We start from the raw sequence: 23,566 nt of genomic DNA, 5'->3' as shown, positions 1-23,566 counted from the left end.
TCTTGTGTTCCATTCAAGAGTTCATATTTTCTGGTCAGCTGCAAACAAGTATTTGCATCTCTGATTTACTGTGGCGATTTGTGAAAGAGGATCTGTACCTGTAAAAAGTGTTTTATTGTTTTCTTCATGAGACTGCATATTTGTCCCATGTGCCAATGCCTATCTCTTAATCGTTATTTTCTTTCTGATTCTTCAGCATTTATTTAGAATTTAATTCACAACTCATAATGACCCCTGAGACATCTAAAATTCTGCTGGATTTTGGCAAAGTGTCTTTTGAGGCACAATTTTTTGTGACCAAAATTCAAAATGTTAGATTTGCTAGTCGCTGGATACCAGCTGTGTAAAGTGCATTCATTGTTTTCCATCGAGGAAGTTGTTTCTCCTTTCCACCAAGAAGTTCCTGTTATTGCTTGGTTGACTGGTTACTCGTTCTGTTTGAAATAGCTAAGAACCAATTACTGAGTTTTCACCAAAAGTATTAAACTACAACATCTTAATTTTTTTATTCCTTTGCCATTTAATGCTACAGAGAAAGAAAATATCTTACTGTTAAGTTAAAACCAAATTTCACAGGTCTCTTTGCCTCCTTTCACGTCGCATTTCTTGTTTCTTCTTCAGCCTCTGAGGGGGTAATGCCTGAGTAGGTTGTAATACATTTTCTTAATTCTTAGACATTTTATTTGCATAATTTTATTTACAGAAAGCGCAGAGAATGCTAATTTTGGCATTAGGAATGAACAAAGGAAAAAAACATGATTTCCTCTTGTTCACGCATCTTTTCCTAAGCTGAAGACAAAGATTTCTCTTTCACTTTAGATCTCAATAAATGAAAATGTTTGAACTTCACAAGCGTGATGGGGTCTTGTCCTTTTTTATGTTGGGAAGCTGGGCTCAGCCAGGAACTTTGCAGGCTGAGCTCTTCTGATTCAGAACTCATTTGAGGAATAAATAGGCTCTGTGCTGAGGATGGTAAGAGCCCTGCTTTGACGATGAATTTTCATCAGAAGTAGACTTCAGTTTTATGAATTATTAACATCTGTTCAGAAGAAGTAATATTGAAGTGTTGAGAGCTGTTTTTGAGGCAGCTAGGAGAACACCTACTATGGGAAGGCAAGAAAGCAGGACACAAAGTAGTGTGGAGGATCAAGTTTTAAAACAGAAGGATGTGCCCTGGCTGATGTGGCTCAGTGGATTGAACTCCGGCTTGTGAACTGAAAGGTCGCTAGTTCGATTCCCAGTCAGGGCACATGCCTGGGTTGTGAGCCAGGTCCCCAGTGGGGGGTGCGTGACAGGCAACCGTACATTGATGTTTCTCTCCCTCTGTTTCTCCCTTCTCCTTTCTCTGAAAGTAAATAAATAAAACATTAAAAAATGGGGGGTCCATTTTAGTGCATACGTGTTGTACTTGAGTAAGAAATTTTAAAAGGAGGAGTATTATGTGCACGTTACAAGGCTTGAAAGGCCATCCATTAGATATTAGCAGTTAATTCTGTGTGGTGAGAGGTTCTGGGTGACTTTCACATTTTCCCAGTATTCTCTTTTAATTTTTCAGTATCCAGTGAACATTTTAGTCACAAAAATGGCAAATGTGTGGCACAGTTTGTGGGGAAGCACGAGGGGGGGGAGGGTACAGCAATCTTGCCAAGCTTAGAAAACACCTCTGAATGCTTCCCCTCAAAGGGAAACACCCTGATTTCAGAGGGGTAACAGGTGGGTTTTTGGAGTGGCAGACCTTTTACAGCAGTTACAAAAGAGTTTTCAAGTCTAATCATTGAGAAGAACAGAGATGGAGCAGTAAGGATCGTGAATGGGTGTCTGCCAGGGATGGCTGGTGGTTCTCCCTGCACGAGTGGCCATTTCCAGAAATCCCAGCCCGAGTCTGGCTGGAGGCTTCTGGCAAATCTTTAGGATTTTGCAGCCTTTGAAGGTATATTTAGCAAAACCAGGTGGCGCAGCTGCTCTCATTGTCATGGCTGCATTGACAGTGACAGGTGGCGCTGAACCATGTCCTCAGACAGAATCAACGGATCAGGGGTTTTATTTTTTCAGCAGTGTGGACTGTGATTTTGGCGGGTGTTGTGGGTGTCTTTGATGATGATGTGGGAGGAAAGTTTTACCTTTGTTGATGCCACTTAACATTGGAAGGTGCTCTGCTTATCACTAAGTCCGTCAGTATCTTTTGCAGCTACTAATTGGATTGTTTAACAGTCTTTATTCTCCCCTGAATTTACATCTTCATTCTATTTCCTTTTTCCCATGCACCTTGCCCTCTAGGTTTCTTCTGAAAACAAGTAAACCCAGGTTATTTTTAGCCATTGTTTTGTTTCACCTTACTCTGTAACACTGAAAACGGATTGAATTGATATAAATAATTATTAATTTAGGTAAAGTGTCATGATAGTAAAAAAGTCCATGCCACATACACACACAGCCCACCCCGTGTAGGATCTTTCTAACATTGTCCTGGAATTTAACTTGGGGTGGGTGGTGGTGATGGTGGTGCAATAAATACATCCCACTGTAGCCTTTTAGAGTCTCCCAAACAATCAGCTTCTGATGTCGTATTTGGGCTTTTGAGGCACACAGAGTGGATTTGGCTACCTGCAGACATGCTCTATGTAATTGGAGAAGATGAACTTGTAAATAAATTTTTTTCTGAACTTTCTATTTTTTATTATAAAGATACAAGTTTTAAAAAATGTGCCCTGGCTGGTGTAGCTCAGTGGATTGAGCGTGGGCCTGTGAACCACAGGATCGCGGTTCAATTCCCAGTCAGGGCACATGCCTGGGTTGCAGGCCAGTTCCCGGTTCCCAGCAGGGGATGAATGAGAGGCAACCATACATTGATATTTCTCTCTCTCTCTCTCTCTCTCCTTCCCTTCCCCTCTAAGATAAATAAATAAAATATATATTTTTTAAAAGTCTTGTTATTCTATTAAAAACTACAATTTCTAATGTGACTGTTCTTGTTCTTCCAACACTCTAGACTGTACCACATACTTGAATCCAGTGGGGAAGCATGTGATTGCTGATGCCCAGAACATCACCATCAGTCAATATGCTTGCCATGACCAAGTGGCAGTCACCATTCTTTGGTCCCCAGGGGCCCTTGGTAAGTGGTCAAAATGGAATCCACTGTGTTGGCCTGGGTGGATAGTGCCCGGTGCAAGGGTCCCAAACCTGACGGCCTCCAGGGGCCAGGAAGGTCTTGACATGAGAGTAGCTTTGGTTGGCCTGGGCACAGACATGTTTCCTACTTTTATGCATACACGTGCTAGGCATGCTCATGGCTTGATGCTGTGCCCTGTGGCTCATCTTTTGTTCCCTTGGCTGTTAGTGAGAAAGATGTGGGCTTGAAAACTATTAGTGTGTGAGTGGTAAATGTCTCAGGCTTGCTTGGCCTCTGTGTGTCAGCCTCAGTGGGAGGATGGGCGGCCCACCTGAGGAGGTAAGGGGTTCAACATTCAGCATTAATGGTTTCTAGCCACAGAGAGATGTGCAGGCCCAGCATTGGCACATGTTGTGAGTTTTCAGGAAAATCCAGTTTTCATGAGAAACCATGAAATAAACAATTTTTAAATGTTGGCGACTAATTGCATTTTTATTTAAACAGTGTGGTCTGAAAAAAAACAAACTAAAATAAAGAAATTGGAAAAAGCAAATCCACATTATCTGGCCAGATTCAGGTTAGCGCCACGTCTACTTGTGTTCTTTGATGAATTGATGATACACAGGAGAGGACGGGATAGTTGTGTGGGACTTGGGGTGGGCCTGTTTCTTCAAATGGGCCTGGGTTTGAACCCAGGATCACAAGAGGCCTTCAGACCTCCCTGAGCCCCAGCTTCCCCCTCTGTAGAGTGCAGATGACTGCCCCTTGTGTATTGTTGTAAGAGTTAGAGACACAAGGCACATTTTTAGAGCTCTTAAAAAAAAACTGTGGCTATTGTTATTATCATCAGAACCTGGTTCTTTGGCATTGCCACTATCTTAGGATAAACAAAAATCTGGCTAAGGGAAAAGTGAAATAAAGTCTGAATTTTGAAATCTGGATGGGATAAATCTCAGAAGAACCAGATTTCAGGAGAGGTCAGTGCAGAGAGAGGAGGACGAATCAGGCCTGTGGGCCTGACTCCCTTACTCATGTAAGTACTGCTGGGTTGAACCCAATGGGCTTCCAAAAATAACATCATCTTAACATTTAAAGATGCAAACATTCTCTCTGGATAAAAGGGACGTGGTTGGTCCACGTAAGGCTAAATGCCCAGGGCTGACCCGATGAATTGCAGGCTCCAAGTAAGAGATGTTAGCTGGGGTAGGCGGCCACCTCGTAGAACTGTGAGGCAGGAGGCTGCGCTTCACCTGCATCATGATTTGGCGGGCGTAGGGGAAGGTGGCTGGACAGGTTCTGTCAGTTTCTCCGAAGTTCTGTCCAGGAAGCTCCTTGGGAGCCGGAAAAGCATATGGATTAAGAGCATTCTGGGTTTAAATCCCACCTCTGCCATTTAATTCCTGTGTGACCCCGGGCAAGTCATGTAGTGTCTCTACACCTCAGTTTAGAGGTGTATATTCTTCATGAATAAAATGGGGATAATAATACCTTCTCTCTATGATTGTTAGGAGGATTCGATGACTTCAGTGATGGGCAGGGGTAAATATGTTCCTTGATGGGAGCTGCCCTATAGCATTGCTGAGCACTGTGTAAACTACCAGGTGCTGACAGTATTGTGGTAAAGGTGTTACTGTGGGTTAAGATTTACACTTGCTGCCTCTCCCCACCCACCGCCAGACTTGGCATAGTGGGTTTTCAGGCAGGTCTTTTAAAAAGAAGGACTAAAACCGCCCACTGCCACCCCAGCTGATGAATTTTTGTGTAACTATGATATATGGGTCTTTAATTATACCGATCACCTGACTTTTGTTAAAACAGTAGTTCTGGGGGCATTACATGAAAGTCTTAAAGTAATAGTAAGAATTTGTTTTGAAAACTGGGGCCATGGGTGAGGGGCAAAATCTCAAAAGGCAAGTTCTTGTGAGACCTACTAAATAGTTGCTAGATCTTGTCAGCATATTTAGTTCCCAAGCTGTCGGTCAGCTGGTCACCCCCACAGAAAACTTTGTGCTTGAAATACAACAGAATCTCTCCCTACACACTCTCAACTCAGACTCCCTAAAACAGGAAGCCCTACGTGTAGCTCCTTTGCCCTGCCCACCATAAAGTATGTGTTCTTCATCAAACAGTTACAGGATTGGAGGATCTACTCAAAAGAGAAAGAGATTTGCCTGGCCTTTGCCATCCATAATTTTCCCACCTGGTTAATTGCATCCTGTGTAATTACTTTGGCCCTGGGAGGGGAAGGGTGGAAAATGTCTCCTTGTCTAGTGTTCAGAAAGAATGCGAAATTGATATCGTGCCAATGGAGGCCGGCTTGGGGGACCTCCAGCTGCAGTCGGACCACTCCAGTCTCCGTGGGATACAGAGCTCCAGCACTGGCTCTTGTGGACATCAGAGCTTAATCCCTTTGAAAGCATCTAGTTCGACGTGCATCGGGGGAAGCTCAGGTGGCAGGAGGCTGGGCCTGTGCCTTTCAGCAGCACTGTGGGTGTCTCGGGGCCTCTGAGTGCTGTGTGAAGAGCACACACTGGGCAGCTCTTGGGTGTCTGCCTTTCAGGCATGATTAGAGCAAGAGCCGCTTTGTAAATCACATAGGCATTCTTCTAAACTATTTAATCTCCAGCCTAGTAACCCCTTGGGTGCAGACACACACTTTGTTGGGGATTTTGTACATTGCTCATTGACACGTACCAGCGAAGATAGGACTAAAACTTAAAGTGGAAATGGTGATTTGGGGAGAGTCCCTAGTCAGCATGGGGAATTACCAGTTGGATACACCCTGTTTTTAATGACCTAGAAATTATGCATTCCACAGCAGACTTTTTATGTTCAATTGTGACTTGAGTCTAAATATTTGAACCCTGATATCACAGAGGCAATGGGCATGTGTGAAGTGGCTGGCTGGATTAGAGAGTAATTGGTTAGTAACGGTGTGACAGAGAAAACCACCTGGCCTGAACCAGAGGGATGCGGGTTATGTGTTTTTCCTTTCCATCAACTCAGATATTCTGGCCAGAGTAAGAATCCTTGGACTCTGCCATGTAGGTAGAGAGAATGATAATGCTGGAGGGAGGAAAGTGTGTTCAAAAGTACAGTAATTAGGTCCACATTTAAATGTATATATTTTGTTGATTATGCTATATATTTTGTTAAAAATATATATATTGTTGATTACAGTTGTCTCAGTTTTTCCCCATTTTTCTCCCTTTGTCTGGTACCCCCCTTTCCTCTATCTCTGCCCCCCCCCCTCNTTTCCATTATTTTGTCCCCCCCCCCCCCCCCCCCCCCCCCCCCGGCTTAGTTCATGTCCATGGGTCGTACATATAAGTTCTTTGGCTTCTCCATTTCCTATAGTGTTCTTAACCTTCCCTGTTTATTTTGTACCTGCCATTTATGCTTCTTATTTCCTGTACCTTTTCCCCCTAGATTCCTCTCTCACTTCCCACTGATCACCCTCCAAATGTCCTCCATATCTGTGATTCTGTTCCCGTTGTAGTTATTTACTTAGTTTGTTTTTGTTTTTTAGGTTTAGTTGTTGATAGTTGTGAATTTGTTGCCATTTTACTGTTCATAGTTTTGATCTCCTGTTTCTTAGATAAATCCCTTTAACATTTCATGTAATAATGGCTCGGGGATGATGAATTCCTTTGCTTTACCTTGTCTGGGAAGCACTTTGTCTGCCCTGCCACTCTAAATGATAGCTTTACTGGGTAGAGTAATCTTGGTTTTAGGTCCTTGCTTTTCATCGCTTTGAAAACTTCTTGCCAGTCCCTTTTTCCTGCAAAGGTTGTTTTGAGAAATCAGCTGACAGTCGTATGGGAACTCCTTTGTAGGTAATTCAGAGCTTTTCTCTTGCTGCTTCTAAGATTCTCTCTTTATCCTTAACCTTCGGCATTTTAATTATAATGTGTCCCGGTGTGGTCCTCTTTGGGTCCAACTTTTAGTGAAAGCATTCTGTTTTGCTTAGGCATCGAATTCCTGAAAGGATTTCGGGTGATACTGGAGGAGCTGAAGTCAGAGGGACGACAGTGCCAGCAACTGATCCTGAAGGACCCAAAGCAGCTCAACAGCAGCTTCAAAAGGACTGTAAGTCACACGCAGGGAATGTGCTCCTGAAGACACTCATTGTTCCAGGGGCTTGAATAGTCTATTCACCGCCTGTGAAATTGGAGAAGGGGGGGCTTTGGGGTCCGCCCCACCTGCCAAGGTGGGCAAGAGTGGCCGGCAACACTGCCAGCCGGCTGCATACTCCCTGAGAAATCCTCCGGCACCTCTCTCTGGTAAACACACCTTGGGTTACATGCTGGGACAGCCATCCTGGAAGGTGTCTTATGCTCTTCGGCTTGTATGTGGGCTCCTACCTGCCATCTTTGAAGTTCAGTGTTTACGAGCTCTGGCTTCCTTGCCAGGAAACAGACAGCATTGTTGATCTTCATTTCATTGAGGGATCCAAACTTATCTTGGTCTGGGAAATAGACCTGACTTCCTCCTTCCCTGGGACACATCCCCCAGCTCTGGAACTGTGGCTGGGTAACTGTCAGGGAAGAGCGAAGCTCTCTTTGGTAGGTGGAGGGATGGGTAATTTCTCCATGACGTCACTTGTGTTTTTGTTCCCATTTAGGGAATGGAATCTCAGCCTTTCCTGAATATGAAGTTTGAGACGGATTACTTTGTAAAGATTGTTCCTTTTCCTTCCATTAAAAACGAAAGCAATTATCACCCTTTCTTTTTCAGAACCCGAGGTAAGTATGACCTTTTTGTTCCTGGTTCCCATTGCAAGACTTCTGCTTTTAATTTTCAACAGATATGTGTTCAGGAGTTCACAAAATACTGGTGTGAAACCAGTGTGGCGAAGAGAAAAGCATCCAGAAAAGCAACTTTTAGAATTAAGATTTGGCCCAGGAAGGGTTCATCTAACCAGAAACACCCATTCCTAGTCTAGAATAGATGTGATGGTTGATGTTTTTTAGAGGGTACTGTTAGTCATATATAAAAACCATTTAATAAAAAAAATAGAAATAAACCCTGGCTGGGTAGCTCAGTTGGTTAGAGCAGGGGTATTAAACTCATTTTCACTGGGGGCCACATCGCCTCACAGTTACTTCAAAGGGACGAATGTAATTTTAGGACCGTATATGTGTAACTACTCCTTAACTATTAAGTGAGAGCTCAGCGCTGCCGCTGGGTAGAAGCAAGGTGCCAGGCCAGATAAAACAAGGGGGAGGGCTGGATTCAGCCTGCAAGTCTAGTGTTTGCCACCTGTGGGTTAGAGCTTTGCCCTGATACACCAAGGTTACGAGTTCAATCCCCAGTCAGGGCACATATAAGAATCACCAATGAATGCACCAATCAAGTGGAACAACAAATCGATGTTTCTCTCCCTCCCTCTTTGTCTCTCTCTGCCCCTTCCTTTCTCTAAAATCAACAAATCTAAAACAATAGGAATAAAAAGTATAAGTTGGTTTGGGGGTGAAGAGTAGAGCACAAAACTATTGCATCGTTTATGTGTCATCAGAAAGGCGGCCTTGGGGAGGGATCACCTGCCATTTTCAGGATTAGATTAGGGAAGTGAGCAGTGTGCCTGAGATCACTTCTTCCTAGAAATTTATTGTCTCCGCTTATTTATTTTGCACCTATGTGCCAGGCCCTGTTCTAAATCTTTCCAAATATTAAGTCAAACTCCCCCATGAACCCTACAAAGAACTGGTAATCAGATGCAGAATCACACACAGAGAGGACCTTCTGGAGCTCGGATTTGAACCCCAGAAGTCTGTCTTTCGATCCACACTCTCAAGCCAGTACCCAGAAGCCAGGCTGGGCTCCCTTTTCTGCCTAGCTGTCCCTTTCCATCTGTTTTGCATGTAGTGTCTCTTCCGTCTCCCTGAATCACCACGTTGGTGCCCAGACACCCTGCAAGCTTCAGCAGTGCTCTCTTGCCTTCCTGGTCAGCCTTCCTGCCTGCCATTCCAGGGCAAGCAGTCGGTACAACCCAACATCCCCTCCTGTGTGGTCTGGTGTCTGTTCTCCTCCTCTAAGATGTTTTTATTGTCAACTCCAGCCTTCATCAGTGTTTCCTTCCCTGTGAAGAATTCTTACACTGGTTGTTTTCTTCTGGCCTATCTTTCTTACTTTTTTTAAAAAACTGGTCGTTTTCTGTGCAGCAAAGGTATTTTATAAAAATTGGTCTTATTTACTTAGTTAAATAAGATTCCATGGGGAAAAGACCTTTAGCATGTAACAATACCTTTTGGTACCTTACATGTAACAACCAGATAGAGGATTCAAAGCATGTGTTCATGAAAAGTTTGCCTAAATCAAACCTAGTGTAATTTAAGGATTAATGTTTCCCATCAGAATCAATCAGTCAGTGTGTCTATCTGGATGTGAGGCAGAGGCAGGAGATGGATTTATCACTATTTTAGTGCATTGACCTCGAGTCTGCCTTCTGTTTTCTTGGAATTGTATGGACATTTGCCAGAGGTTTCTCCTGGGTTAGCAACATGGCATATTGAACCAGCTGTTTGGCCTTTCTCATTGAGTTTTTATTGCACTGCAATCATGTTTCAAAGCTACTGGCCTTGGTGGCTGCTTTGCAGCACTGGGGCTACTTCTTAGTAGATGCCTGACGTTGTTTTTCGATTCCATCAGAAGGATTTTACATTAGAATGCTAGGGAAGGTTAAAGTAAACTTGATCTAGCCCTGGCTGGTGTGGCTCAGTTGGTTGGGCATTGTCCTGCAGACTGAAAGGTCACGGGTTCAGTTTCCAGTCAGGGCACAAGCCTGGGTGGTGAGTTTGGTCCCCAGTCATGGATGTTTCTCTCTCACATCAAGTGTTTCTCTCTCTTTCTCCCTCCCTTCTCCTTTCTCTAGAATCACTAAAAAAGAAAAAAATGGAGATGATAATGGCGCCAACTTAAAAAAAAACAGAAACCCTGAGACAGTTAATAGTCTCCTGTGCCTAAACACCTCCACGGTGGGACAGGAGCCAGCAGCTTCTGTCACAGCTGAAACAGCCATCCATGTGGCACTAGTATGGCCAGGGTCCTGCTGCTCTTGGCCGCCAGACTTGAAACTACATAATGCTTGACAAGCTTTTAAAATCTGGGTGACTTTGTAGTCTTTTTTTGGCATAAAATGAACTGCATTAATATTTTATATTGTACAATTTAAGTCTTCATAAGATACAGCTGCGCTATACCGAAAATCATTGTTGAATTGATGTATTTTGTACTCTTCTCAGCTGTACTCAGTGCCAGATATTTATATTTTACTGAATTGTTGGACAAGAAAAATGTCAAACTGTCCTATAACCAAAACTATACACCTTTCTTAATAGCTTGTGACCTGTTGTTGCAGCCGGACAACCTGGCCTGTAAACCCTGTAAGTATAGCTGTTCTTGTCTCAAAGTGTTGCCACCCCTGTGGTGTCGGCTGGCCTCAGGTGCTCACTCCGGGCGCTTTGTCCTCCCAGTCTGGAAGCCCCGAAACCTGAATGTCACCCAGCACGGTCTGGACATGCAGGTGTCCTTCGACCACGCACCGCACTCCTTTGGCTTCCGTTTCTTCTATCTTCATTACAAGCTCAAGCATGAGGGACCCTTCAAGCGGAAGACTTGTAAACAGGTTAGTTGTACATAAAGAAACACTGTATGTTTTAAAGTGATCCCTGCACCCCTAGGATTTGGATGGTTCAATTTGAGCATTAGGTGTTGTTGACTCTTCAGCAGTCAGTAGGTATTCCAGAATATTCTTTGGTGTGTCTCAGGCCACCTTGCCATCATCCCTCACTCCCCAGTTATCTACACCCCCGCTATCCTGGTGGTAATGTGGCCCAGTAAAAATATTACCAGAGGACCAAAATATTGAAGTATCTCTAGTTTGTTCTTTTATCTTTAAACATTAATCAGGTGCTCACTGTGTGCCAGTCACCAAGCTCTGTGCTCATTGAATCCTTACAACCCTATGAAACAGAGGCTGCTGTCATTCCCTCTTTACGGGTGGGGGGAACCCGCGGCTCAGGGAGGTCACCCAGTTTGCTCAAGGTCATAGAGGAAGTGGAAAAACTACATGGAGGAGCCATGTGACCAGCATTTCGGTGGCTACTGATTTTACACATAGGCCAGCGTGAAGCAGAAACTCAGTAACCAAGTTCTTAAACTGGGAGCACTCAGAGGGAGTGGGAAACCCATTTTTTCTTAGCTTTTTATTTTTATTTTATTATTATTATTATTTTTTTAGAAATGTTGATAGTTTCTTTTTTTAAGATTTTATTTATCTTTAGAGAGGAAAGGAAGGAGAGAAGGAGAGAAACATCAATGTATGGTTGCCTCTCGTGGGTCCCCTGCTGGGAACTGGCCTGCAACCCAGGCATGTGCCCTGACTGGGAATCAAACTGCAATTGTTTGGTTCGCAGGCCCGCACTCAATCCACTGAGCTACACCAGCCAGGCTTTTCTTAGCTTCTTAAAATTAAAGAAAATTTTTGAAGTTTTTTAAATTGCATTTTTTCCATTACTATTTAGTCCTTTATACCCCGCTTCCTCACGCCATTGCGCTCCCCCGCCCCCAAACACCACACTGTTGTCCACGGAAGTTCCCAGTACTCTGAGATCGCCCCCTGGGAGCACCATGAGGGGTTTTGAGTGGGGGCGGAAGACCCCAGCATCTTCCTGGGCTTCCTGGGCGTGCTCCTGTGTGTGTTGAGTTTTGCTTTCCTGCTGGCTCTCACCTATTCATTGACCTTTGACCTTCTGCTCAAGTTAAAATTACAGCACCTAAACACAAACAGACAGGTAATTTCTTTCCTCACCCTTTCATTAAGTAAAGGGTAGTCTAACTACATAGTTTTGAATCAAATATTCCTGCTAAGGGTGCCACTAGCTATGCATAAAATATGAAAGGGGTCCCAGACTCTCCCTGGGCCTTTTACCAAAGTGGGGTCCAGATAAGGGGGCAGAGAAACGCAGTTGCTTTCTGACCTGATTGGTGCCTCTGAAAATGGGTGTGAGACTGGTGGCGCATCCCCTTCAGTTCTGGGGAGGATGGGGTCCTGCCGATCTTTACTCAAGATCCAAGTTTTAAGAATATTATTTCTCTGCAGGAGCAAAATACAGAGACAACCACCTGTCTCCTTCAAAATGTATCTCCAGGGGATTATATAATTGAGGTATGTATAAATTAAGAAAGCTTGGTTATTAATTCTACAGAATGAGTCCAGTTCACTTAGAAATTCAACTGTTTACTAAAATTTTGAGCCATTGAAGGTGTGCACCATTATATTTTTATGTGGACCTTAATAGGCTTTTAGAAAATTTTATATAAAATTCATACTTGATTTTTTTCATTAAATATTTCAAATAAATATTTTTATGTAACCATACAGTCCACATAACCATGATTTTAAATTCTATATAGTATTTTTCTTCCTTACAAAACTATATTTTAAAATTTTACCTTCTAAAAAGTCATCTTAGTAATAAAACAGCAAAGCAAAAGTTATGCCCATTGTGTCTGCCTATACCTCTCTAGGTTTCTCCCTGACATTCTTCTGTATAAATTTGTATGAGTTCCAAGTTCCACTTAAAGGAGCATGTAAATTATATACTTTTTCTTTTCATTTTGTAGATTTCTTTTCCAGTATCAAAAATACTACAAAAACAGGAGTAAAAGAAAAATAGAAAGAGACATTAAAAATTTGCCCATAGCCTTCCTATTCAAAGAGGACCAACATGTCTTAAAATTTTGGTAGAAACACCTAGTTCTTGCATGACTCTGTAACAATATGCGGTTTTGAACAGACACACCCTCTTAAAGCATTAATGGAGGTCCAATATGATTAGTGGTGAGAGGCCATTCTAACTTAAAATTGGTGGAACATGGTCCTCACTAACTGATTTCATCAATGAATAAGCAGCCTTTTGATTTAGGAAGAAGTCGAGACTTTTGCATTGATAAAGCAGAGATGTGTCTGACCATCACTGGGTAGTCTCGCCTCGTACATGATCACAGACAGCAGCCCTCCTTCCCCTCACCCTGGCCTCCTTCCTGCTGCCCCACACTGCTCCGAGATGACAAAAGAATGAAATCTATTGAGATGCTATCATTTAAAAAAATAATACAGCACCCTCTGTTTTGCAGCTGGTGGATGACTTTAATACAACAAGGAAAGTGATGCATTACACCTTAAAGCCGGGTAAGAATTTTTCTGTTTGAAATGTTGGCTCTAGACTACAGTACACCAAGGTATCAGTACCTAATGGTTTATAAAAACAAAACACAACAAAACCTGAGCTCCTCTCTCAAAGGATATTCAATGAAATCTGACTTTCTTCCCCACTAACGCACGGATGCCTGGAAGATCAAAGCCAGTGTGGTGTGTGTTGCTGGAACTAAATAAATAGTCAATTGTCCTTGGAAGAAAAGTGGTGGTGGGAGGGGAGGTTTCCTTAGGCAAGATTCTCACTCAGAGGTATTTACAGTTAGCAGACTAACTGTTGAATTGTTTCTTCAAAATGAATCCTTTTAAAATTTCTAAACCAGTACTAGAGAAAGGTGGTTAAGGGGTACTAGAACCTGCTATGTGGCTTATTTTGAAAAAGAAAAAAAAAACCCTCTTTGAAGCTGCTGTGCTGTTTAAGTTTAAAAGCCTTCCCTTTGAAATTTCCCAGTGCATTCCCCGTGGGCTGGGCCCATCAGAGCTGTAGCCATCACCGTGCCACTGGTCGTCATATCGGCGTTCGCAACGCTCTTCACCGTGATGTGCCGTAAGAAGCAGCAAGGTATGTGTGTGGTGTGTCTCTCGCCTGGGGACAGGACCAAAGTGCTTGGTCCCTCCAGGTGGGCATCTGGGAAGCTACATAGCTCCTTAGTCAGTTTCCTGACTACAGTACTTTCTAGAATTGAAATGCTTGACTTTTAACCTCAGGAGCCACTAAAAGGACAGGCATACCTCTGTTCCCAAACTTGAGGTAGTAAATTCAAGAGCATCAAGGAAGTCTAAAGGTGTGAGTAAGGATATAAGGTAGGGCTCGATCGCTTATAAAAGTCAAGTGTCAGGAGAGAACCTTCTGGGGAGTTGGAAATGTTCTGTATCTCAATCCAAGTGGCGATCACAAAGGTGTATACTTTAGATAAGAAGTTGAGCCCTGGGTGGTTTTGCTCAGTGGGTTGAACACCAACCTGTGAACCAAAGGGTCGCTGATTTGATTCCCAGCCAGAGCACATGCCTGGGTTGCAGGCCAGGTCCCCAGTAGGGGGCACGTGAGAGGCAACTACACACTGATGTTTCTCTCCCTCTCTTTTCCCCTCCCTTCCCCTCTCTCTAAAAATAAATAAATAAATTCTTTTAAAAACTTATTTAAAAATAAAAATGGAGATGTACTCTTAAGATTTGTGCTTTTTACTCTTGTAAGTTATACTTCACTTTTAAAAAGTGCCTTTTTTAAAAAGGTGTACTCTGCCAATGCTGATTGGACCGGTACACTTGGTTTTAAGAGTTGCTTTTGGGTGCCCTTTGTTGGTTGTGTGGTCCCTAAAGTGCTCTTGGTTTGTTCAAGGTCGATTTTAGGTGAAGAACCAATTTTGGCCATTAGTTGCTCCACTCAGTGAATCAGCTGCCCGTTCCCAGTGGTGACTCAAGCAGGGCTGGTGGAGTTGGGGAGTTGGGAGTACTCCAAGTGGTCATGCCACCTTTTGTTTCTTGAAGATAACATTAGGTCCCCAGTCTTAGGAAACAGGACAGAGTGTTGCTCATAGCTGTCAATCCTATCTTCTTTTCCAATTTAGAAAATATATATTCACATTTAGATGAAGAAAGTTCTGAGTCCTCCACCTACACTACAGCATGCCCCAGAGAGAGGCTCCAGCCCCGGCCGAAGGTCTTCCTCTGCTATTCCAGTAAAGATGGCCAGAATCACATGAATGTCGTCCAGTGTTTTGCCTACTTCCTCCAGGACTTCTGCGGCTGCGAGGTAAAGAATCTAAAATCTTTCCCTCTTATGGGTCACATGCTCTGTACCCTCTCTGGCCATCTTATCCCTGCCTCTAGGCCTCATTCGGTGGCACCTGCTCTCCAGCATTTCCAGGCTTCCAAATGGGGGTCAGACTTGCACTCTTCATTCAGTCTGCCCTACCCATCACCAAAAGTAAATGTTTTCTAATTCTCAGTCCTAACTCTGACACTGTCCTGCTCAGAAGCCTTGAGTGGCACTTCACTGGCAGGAAGTTATGGGGGTGGCGGTGCGGGGGTGGGGGGCAAGTTGCCCTGGGAGCATGTAGTGGGGGTGGGGAGAGGTGGTCGGTCATATACATATGTCATATACTTGACATATGTATATGAGCATTAAAGAGATAACGGCAAGTAAAGTAGGTTTGACAATTCTATGGGGGAGTTTTGCTAAGAAGGGAAAATAATACATCATGGTTTCATACCTGTTCTTTTGGGTTAAGCTATTCATATATAGATTATTTATAATGTTATAGTGTTAATGTTAGAGTGAAGTCTGAAGTTATGGAGGGCACATTGTTTCTTACAAATGCAAGAATAGTATTGGTAATTGTGCTGTTAGGTTATTTGTTCCTGCTGGTGGCTAGCTCTCAATCTTTCCATGTGGTGAGGCTGCCCTCTAGTGTCAAAAAATGTATTTACAAGGCTGGCTCGGTTTCCCAATGTAGGAAGGTAGAGAGGTTGGCAGATCAGCTCATGTGCTGAAAAACAATGGCAAACTTGAGCAGGTGCCACACACTGTCTTTAGACACAGACAACCTCATTTATGTGCATAATACTGTAGAAAATTTCGAAACTAGAAAAAGATGAGTAAAAGTGGCCTGAAACCTCAACCTCAAAAAAAAGGGGAACCATGGTTAATATTTGGTGTATGTCCTTCCAGGCTTTTTCTACATGGATGAACTCATGTGTACAGTTTGCAGTTTGGGTGGCTTGGACTTATTTTTTCTGTCTCTTTAATAACTTTTTACACAATTAGCAATTTTGCATAAACTGCAGTTTTAAATAGCCACATGATCCATGATGTTATTTAAAATTGTTGAACATTGGTAGTTCATTTTGGCCTCATTTCTGATGATTTTCCAAAGATAAATGCCTGAAATGGAATTGCTAAATCAAAGATAAGGACATTTTTTAAATGCTTGGTAGATAATCCCAGGTAGTTTCTAGAGTGTATGTTTGGAAGAATTAGGGCAAGTGGAAGACAATGCAGGATTATCTTTAGCAGGTAGATAGATGTTTGGGGTTTCTTCTCTTTGGTAACACCTTAGGGCACAAGAGGAAGACAAAGTCATTTCAGGTCCCCTTACCCCTTAACAGACTATGGCTGCTGTGTTTGGGCATAGCCACTGGGAATTCTGAACTACAGAAGGGAAGAGAAAGGTACAATTACAAAGAAATGACTTTAACAGAATCAGATGAAAATGGTCTGAGGAGATGAAACCCTCTGAGGGAGCCTGATTTTCTTCCCCTGCCTCCAAATGCCCTGCCAGACTCCCCTCAGGCTTTTAAAGACTTTATATAGACTGCTGCTAAGTCATGGTGGAAGATGTTGGTCAACCCCCAAGTGAGTTTACCAGAATGGCCACGTTCCTGCAGTTCACCGCCTTCTTCTCCAGCCACTGGCCAACAAGTAATCAGCATGGCTTTGAGAGTGGTCAGGGAGGTCCTCTTGTCACACTCTCGGGACATGAGCCATACAGCATTGTGAGTGACTCGCAACCAGACCTGATCCCCATTTCTCAACCCACTTTGGGCGCCTCATCCACATTCCTCCATCATTGCCTTCCAGCTTTCTCTCCAGGACCTGTCCTCTATGTGGGCAGCCTCACTCATCAGGTGGACCAACTCCAGTGCCTCCGTTTTCATGCTCTGCACCACACTCTAAGCTCCTTGAGGAGGTTCACACATATTATGTGACTTAGGCAGGTTGCTAGAAGCTTCATGCTTCTGTCTTTTTGCTTGCAGGAGTGTCAATGATCCCACATTATGCTAAATTCAGGACGTGATACAGAGGATCTGGTGTGTGACTTATCTGTGGAGTGTTACCTGTTCCTTGGGGCTGAGCAACCTTGGAGCGGCACATAGCAGTGCTAATAATGATTAAGGGAGAGATGGTGTGCCCTTCTTGTAATATTTCCTTTCTTATTTGAGGCTCCAGGCTATATGTGAGTGTGGGTCCTCCTCTCTTTCCAGGTGGCTCTGGACCTATGGGAAGACTTTAGCCTCTGCAGAGAAGGGCAGAGAGAGTGGGTCATCCAAAAGATCCATGAGTCCCAGTTTATCATCGTGGTCTGTTCCAAAGGCATGAAATACTTTGTGGACAAGAAGAACTACAAGCACAAAGGAGGTGGCCGAGGCTCCGGGAAAGGGGAGCTCTTCCTGGTGGCCGTGTCGGCCATTGCAGAAAAGCTCCGCCAGGCCAAACAGAGCTCATCGGCCGCGCTCAACAAGTTCATTGCTGTCTACTTTGATTATTCATGCGAGGGAGACGTTCCTGGCATCCTAGACCTGAGCACCAAGTACAAGCTCATGGACAACCTTCCCCAACTCTGTTCCCACCTGCACTCTCGAGACCACAGCCTCCCGGATCCGGGGCAGCATCCGGGACACGTCAGCAGGAGGAACTACTTCCGGAGTAAGTCCGGCCGGTCCCTGTACGTCGCCATTTGCAATATGCACCAGTTTATTGACGAGGAGCCGGACTGGTTTGAGAAGCAGTTCGTTCCCTTCCACCCTTCCCCACTGCGCTACCAGGAGCCAGTCCTGGAGAAGTTTGACTCAGGGTTGGCCCTAAATGATGTCCTGTGCAAACCAGGGCCTGAGAATGACTTCTGTCTCAAGGCCGAGGTGCCCATCCCCGGGTCGCCGGCTGACTTGCACTCGGAGGGTCAGCATCTGGGCCTGGATGAAGCAGAGGTTGGGCCCAGCGCCAGCGGCAGCTCGGTCCTGCAGCCCCTACTGCATGCCGTGAAAGCCGTCAGCACCTCTGGCATGCCTCGGGACTCGGGCATCTACGACTCCTCTGTGCCCTCCTCCGAGCTGTCACTGCCCCTGATGGAAGGGCTGTCAGCAGACCAAACAGAAACATCCTCGCTGACAGAGAGTGTGTCGTCGTCCTCAGGCCTGGGTAAGGCACTGGGGAGCCCAGAGTGCCGGTGGGTTGGTTCCAATGCAGGCCGCAGCATTTGTTCATAATTCTGAAATCTGCAAAAAGTGTTTTTCTAATTTGGGTTTGCTACATAATTTTGCTCTTCTGCAAACTTATCTGGCACTGAAATCTGATGGGAAGTAACACAACTGCCTTGATAGCCTCACTTTATCCCAGGTAATGGGAATGTTCACATATGTGAGCTGATGCTAAATTACTGTGAGCATTCCAATCCCATGTTATGTAATGTGCATTATATCACCTTACTAAACTCCCAAAACATCTGAAGAACAAGATGCGGTGGGCCCCAATGAGGTTCTGTGGACCCGGATCTTTGCTCGGATTTGCAGTGTTCACTCTTCCCTAAACCTCCCAATGTCCTTAAAGCCACCACACCTGCTGAACCTGAGGTTCAGGGACACAGTAGTCTCTCTATCACAGCTTCACAGCTTAGCACCAGCTCCAGGTAGAGCCCTGTCGGAGGACCCGCTTCCCCAGGGAGCCTCTGCAGAATGCCCATGTCTGGCTGTTCCTTACTGTGCCTGTGACTAGTTGCAGTCATGCATGCAAACCCTTGACCCTCAGCTAAGGAACTAGGACCTCTCAGCAGCATGCAAGTGCTCCATCTTGAGCTGATTAGGATGCTTGCCTCATTTGTGTAAAACCTGCAGTCCAAACCCAGATTCTACCATGTCTGGCCTGTGTGACCAGCCCAGTGAGGTGCAATGACATGTGGTTCTGCCCTCTCTTCTTTCCTTAGGTGAGGAGGACCCTCCTGCCCTTCCATCCAAGCTCCTCACCTCTGGGGTGTATAAAGCAGAACCTGGTTGCTACAGCTACACTGGTGAACTCTACACGGCTGCCCCTTTGTAATGAAACTGAAGAGTCTAAGCATTGCCACTTTAGCTGCCGCCTCTCTCTGGTTCCCCAGCTCATCTCTCTGGTTGGGTAGCCGACTTGGAGCTGAGGTCTCCTACAAGGATGTTTGGAGTGAAATTTATGCCAGTACTTGTTCTCCTTGCCCCTACTCTCTAACATATCTTGGCAAAGTCTCCGATTTTCTAAAACCATATGGAACTCCGAAAGGCACGTCCATAAGATCTGACAACAGCTTGCCATGTTAGGTCAGACCTTGGAATAGAGCCAGTACTGGGAGGTAGGGAGGAAATATGTAAAGAGGGACAGGAAAATATCTGCACTGATCGTTCAGACTTAATTTATCTCTGCAGACTTTGCCTCTTCACTGTTGGCTGCTTTGATTTGAAATGCTTTGTAGAAAAAGCACTTTTAATGCTGTTAAAACCATAGAAATCAAGTGTCAGTCTATCTAGAATCCATATCATTATAGATATTACTGTCCATTTTTGGCGTGGCACTTACAATGCCATGGATGTGAACAAAGGTGTAGAAGATAACCGAATATATAATCGCCTTTCATAAAATGAGTCTTTATGTATTAGTGGGTAACATGCTGGCTGAGAGGAGGCAGCTGCAGGGCCAGGATGACCATCTACACCACTTTTTCCCAGATGGTTGGTCAACATGCGATGGCACCAGGGCTCAGCACCCAGGACCTCCTCCTGGTCTGGGTAGGCATCATGTGAGGGCCAGATCTGGCTGCCAAGCTTCCTGGGCTACATTTACTGCACTGTATCTCAAATATTGGTATCTGAAATTTTATTTTTAAGAGACTGATACATGACTGGGCTGTAGTACTGGAAGTTACAGTTCATGTGTCTGTTGGCTTCTGGTCTAAAGCTGTGTCCAGAATATTTGGGGTCTGAATCCACTGAAATTCGCAGTGTCTGGAAGTGGTGGCCATTTGATCTGCTGAACTGGTTTTGACTAGTGACAAACCTCTTTTTAAGAAGGTGAAAAGGAGGGGACTGTCCCAAAGACAAATGTGCTCTTTGAATATTGTCTAAAGAGGACATGGAACCTGAAATCAGTAAATTCTTCGATCTTAAAGTATTACTCCCACAGCCCAGCCTGTGACTCATGTTTTACTTTGTGTTTATATTGTACTTATCCAATGAAAGGTTTGTCTCCGTCCTACCGAGAACAGCTATTCAGAGTTTAGGAAAGAATTTTCTATAGGAAGAAAATGTAAATGTTCTGTTTTTATGAATGGCTTTTCTACAGAATTTCTGTTTTCAAAGGGGAAACAGTTTCCTTCTCCTCCCCATGCCCTTCTGGGGATGTGAGCATCCTTTTCCACCCTTTTCATAGGAGTTGTTGGCTTTGGCACCCTCTTTTCTTAGCATGCACACCAGGGGCCATGGTTTTGACTCCAGCAATCTTAAAGGGGACACCAAGAAACACCCTGAGGAGGAATGGGAGGTAGGAAGAGGCACAATTTCTCTTTCCAAGCACATGCTTGGCAGGTGGGGGAAGGAAGGCTTACAACCCTCCTGGAAAGAAGAGGTTCGTGTGCATTTTTAATGCAAATGCCATATACCCTGCTCTGAGAAGGCAGCTGGCAGTTTCTTGGGAGAAGAACGTGATCGTCTGTTCTCTGGCATCAAGTTTCCTGCAGCTGCTCTGAGGGAGAAACAAGTGAGCAGCAGGACTGAGTGCCCCAGAAAACCAGACATCTTGTTGGAGAAGAGACATTCCGTGTTGTCACTGTGGAATATAGGACTAGCAAAGAGCTCCTGTCCACATGTGACTGTCTTGCCGTTCCACCGTTGGCGTGCATTCTGTGAAGGAGGTTCGTCAGTTCAGTCTTGGCCAGTATACGAAAATTCACTTTGAAACATTATGAGAGAGATTTCTTATTGAGGCTAAATGGTGCATGCCCCAAATGGTGTAAGTAAGAGCCACTTTTAGGATAGATGTTCAGCTTCACATGTGAAAGGAGGCATCTCTGAGAAAGCAGCCCCAGTGACAGCGTGGCGGACTGGGGTAGGGGAAGATCAGCTGGGCTTCATGGGCAGATTGCTAAATGGATTCACTTACCATGAAAATGAAAGGGAAAAAAGGTGCTAATCTAAAACTCAGCTAATGTTTTATTTTGGACTTAGGGTTTTGGTATTTACTTTGAAATGCTAACGTTTGTGATGTTCAACAAAATCAAACGGATGTACCAAGTAATGAAACCACAGTGTGAATGCCTAACTCAGAGTAAGTTGAGAAGTCCAACTTCCTGTTTTCTGCCTTACTAGTTTTTCTTTTTTTCACCCTCCCCCTCTCATGCTGGGAATGGAAATAATTGCCTTATAGGCAAAGAATCTGTTTAAGCAGAGCTCCATTTTTTGACTCATGCATTGTTCCAGATAGTGGAAATGATAAGCTGGAATTAAGATCAAGGTTCTGTAAGTCACAGGCTTTTAAACAATGGGGAAACAAGAAATAGAATATAGGGATGATCTTAATGGGTTCCTGATTTTGAGAGTCAAAGGCTTATATAGCTTAAGTTAGATGGGGTCTCTGGACAGGAGAACAAGTGTAAATCCAAGGTTCCAGGTAACCAAGAAGCCTGAAGGTAGTTGAAGGTAAGAGGCTTGTTGTTTATCTTACCAGTACCCTACAGAAAGGACTTAGCATTTGACATAGTCAGCTTTTCCAGGAGAGTGATCAGGGAGGTAAAAAGCCCAGGTCAAGGTGTGCTCTTTCAGAGGTCAACTACAAGCAACAGCGACCACCTGGATGGTCCCAGCACTGCCACACCATGGGCAGAAGATACTCCAGAGAGCCAAATCCTGGGCCTTTGAGCCACACTGATCTCTAGAAATAATCAGAAGCCATTCAGGTCCAAGCCCTGGTGGGAGACCCAGCCAAGTAATAGTTTAGGGTTGGTCAAAATGATAAGTTACTACGATAACTCTAGTAGTGCTTAGTTGTCTTTAACTTCATATGAAACTGTTTTGTTAGATTGTATCGTGACATTGTCATATCAGTGTGCATTAAAAAAATCAAAGTTGGTGAATTTTTATGCAGCCATTTTAATAGTGAAGATGGAAGAAAATATGCAACATTTTGGCATATTATGCTTTATTATTTCAAGAAAGGTAAAAATGCAACTGAAATGCAAAAAAAAGATTTTTGCGGTGTATGGATAAGGTGCTGTGACTGACCAAACATGTCAAGAGGTTTGAGAAATTTCTTGGTTGTCCTGACATTGTGGCCAGTTATTTGCTGTGGGGCTGTCTTATGTGTTGGAAGATGTTTAATGGCACCCCTGGCCTCTACCCACTAGAAGCCAATAGCTGGAGGAAGCTAGCTGACATTCTCAAAATATCCAAATCAATAAAGTTATTGGTGGAAGTAAAAAATGTATCTGTTATTTTATGGAAAAAATCATACAGACATTTTGGCCAACCCAATATTTTGAAACAAAAATGAGATGGGCCCATAAAGTCATGGGACAAGAGTTTTTGGTTGGTATATTGGCAGTAACTAGCAGTAACTAAAGATAGTCCCAGATCAGAAGTTCAAAAAATACCTTTAACAACGATGATATTATTGGAATCAATGTATTGTAATTTAAGTTCATGAATGTTTGTCAAAGTTTACTGTTACTACTTTATAGCCACATTTTTTTTTGTTGATGTTAAATAAAAAACAACCTCTAGTCTCAGGTTCCCTGACTTAAGTGTAAGTAAACAGAAAAGCTATCCCCCTAAAAAATGGGATTATTTGATTTTTTTCAGACCCCTGCACCAGGGTTGAGCATCTTTTCTTAAAAAAGGGGGGGGGGATTGGTTTTCTTGGAGAAGAAATAACATACCCTTCTCCCCAAAGAGAGAAAGCCCTGCTGTATGCAACTGCTTGAATGGATACTAATTTGACTCTCTTGGAGATAGGAATTACTCTTCATGTCTTTATTGGAGAGAAGTGGGCAATGCCAATGTGAAGGTTATTAGACTTTTACGTTGTTAGTGAGAACTGCTACCCTTATTTAACAGATGGTATGCCTTCTGTTGCAGGACACTTGTAAAGATAAATAAGGTTTAATTTTAAATGGCAGTGACATGTCCTCTTAGCTTATCCCCATATCCTCATAATGGGGATATTGTGAGGCATGGTGGAGACCCTGGCAAACTGAAATGCTCTCTCCTACCTTGTAGGAGGTATCTACTGATGCCAGTTGTTGCCACCCGTGGTTGCCTGATCTTCCCATAGATACTTCAAGAGAAGCTGAGAAGCTGCATTTTATATGAAAAAATCCGATTTGCATTTAGTGTAGTATTGACATTTGGGCCCAACAAAACACATGGGCGGACCTGATTTGGCTCACTAGCGGCCAGTTTGTTACCGACCTTTGCTTTACAAGATTTGAAATTAAAGGCTTGCG

General features: G+C 43.8%; 1 protein-coding gene across 2 annotated transcripts in view; it reads left to right on the top strand.

Moving 5' to 3' along the window:
- The window catches only part of IL17RD (interleukin 17 receptor D), a 63,877-nt gene extending 41,923 nt beyond the window's left edge, over window positions 1-21,954 (top strand). The window contains exons 3-13 of one of the 2 annotated variants that reach the window (XM_037040721.1): window positions 2,990-3,115; window positions 7,083-7,201; window positions 7,737-7,857; window positions 10,453-10,497; window positions 10,588-10,739; window positions 12,216-12,281; window positions 13,253-13,307; window positions 13,783-13,893; window positions 14,921-15,084; window positions 17,316-18,249; window positions 19,031-21,954. In XM_037040721.1, the coding sequence (XP_036896616.1) occupies window positions 2,990-3,115; window positions 7,083-7,201; window positions 7,737-7,857; window positions 10,453-10,497; window positions 10,588-10,739; window positions 12,216-12,281; window positions 13,253-13,307; window positions 13,783-13,893; window positions 14,921-15,084; window positions 17,316-18,249; window positions 19,031-19,143 (2,006 nt within the window). In that variant the 3' untranslated portion in view covers window positions 19,144-21,954. Of the gene's footprint in view, window positions 1-2,989; window positions 3,116-7,082; window positions 7,202-7,736; window positions 7,858-10,452; window positions 10,498-10,587; window positions 10,740-12,215; window positions 12,282-13,252; window positions 13,308-13,782; window positions 13,894-14,899; window positions 15,085-17,315; window positions 18,250-19,030 lie in introns of both variants that reach the window. The other variant, XM_037040720.1, reaches the window with a different exon arrangement.
- The last annotated feature ends 1,612 nt before the right edge of the window (window positions 21,955-23,566 follow it).

Source organism: Sturnira hondurensis, unplaced genomic scaffold (genome assembly GCF_014824575.4).
Source record: "Sturnira hondurensis isolate 20B ecotype Veracruz unplaced genomic scaffold, ASM1482457v3 Scaffold0002840, whole genome shotgun sequence".
NCBI classification, from domain to species: Eukaryota; Metazoa; Chordata; class Mammalia; order Chiroptera; family Phyllostomidae; genus Sturnira; species Sturnira hondurensis.
This window is presented reverse-complemented; position numbering and strand designations above follow the sequence as displayed.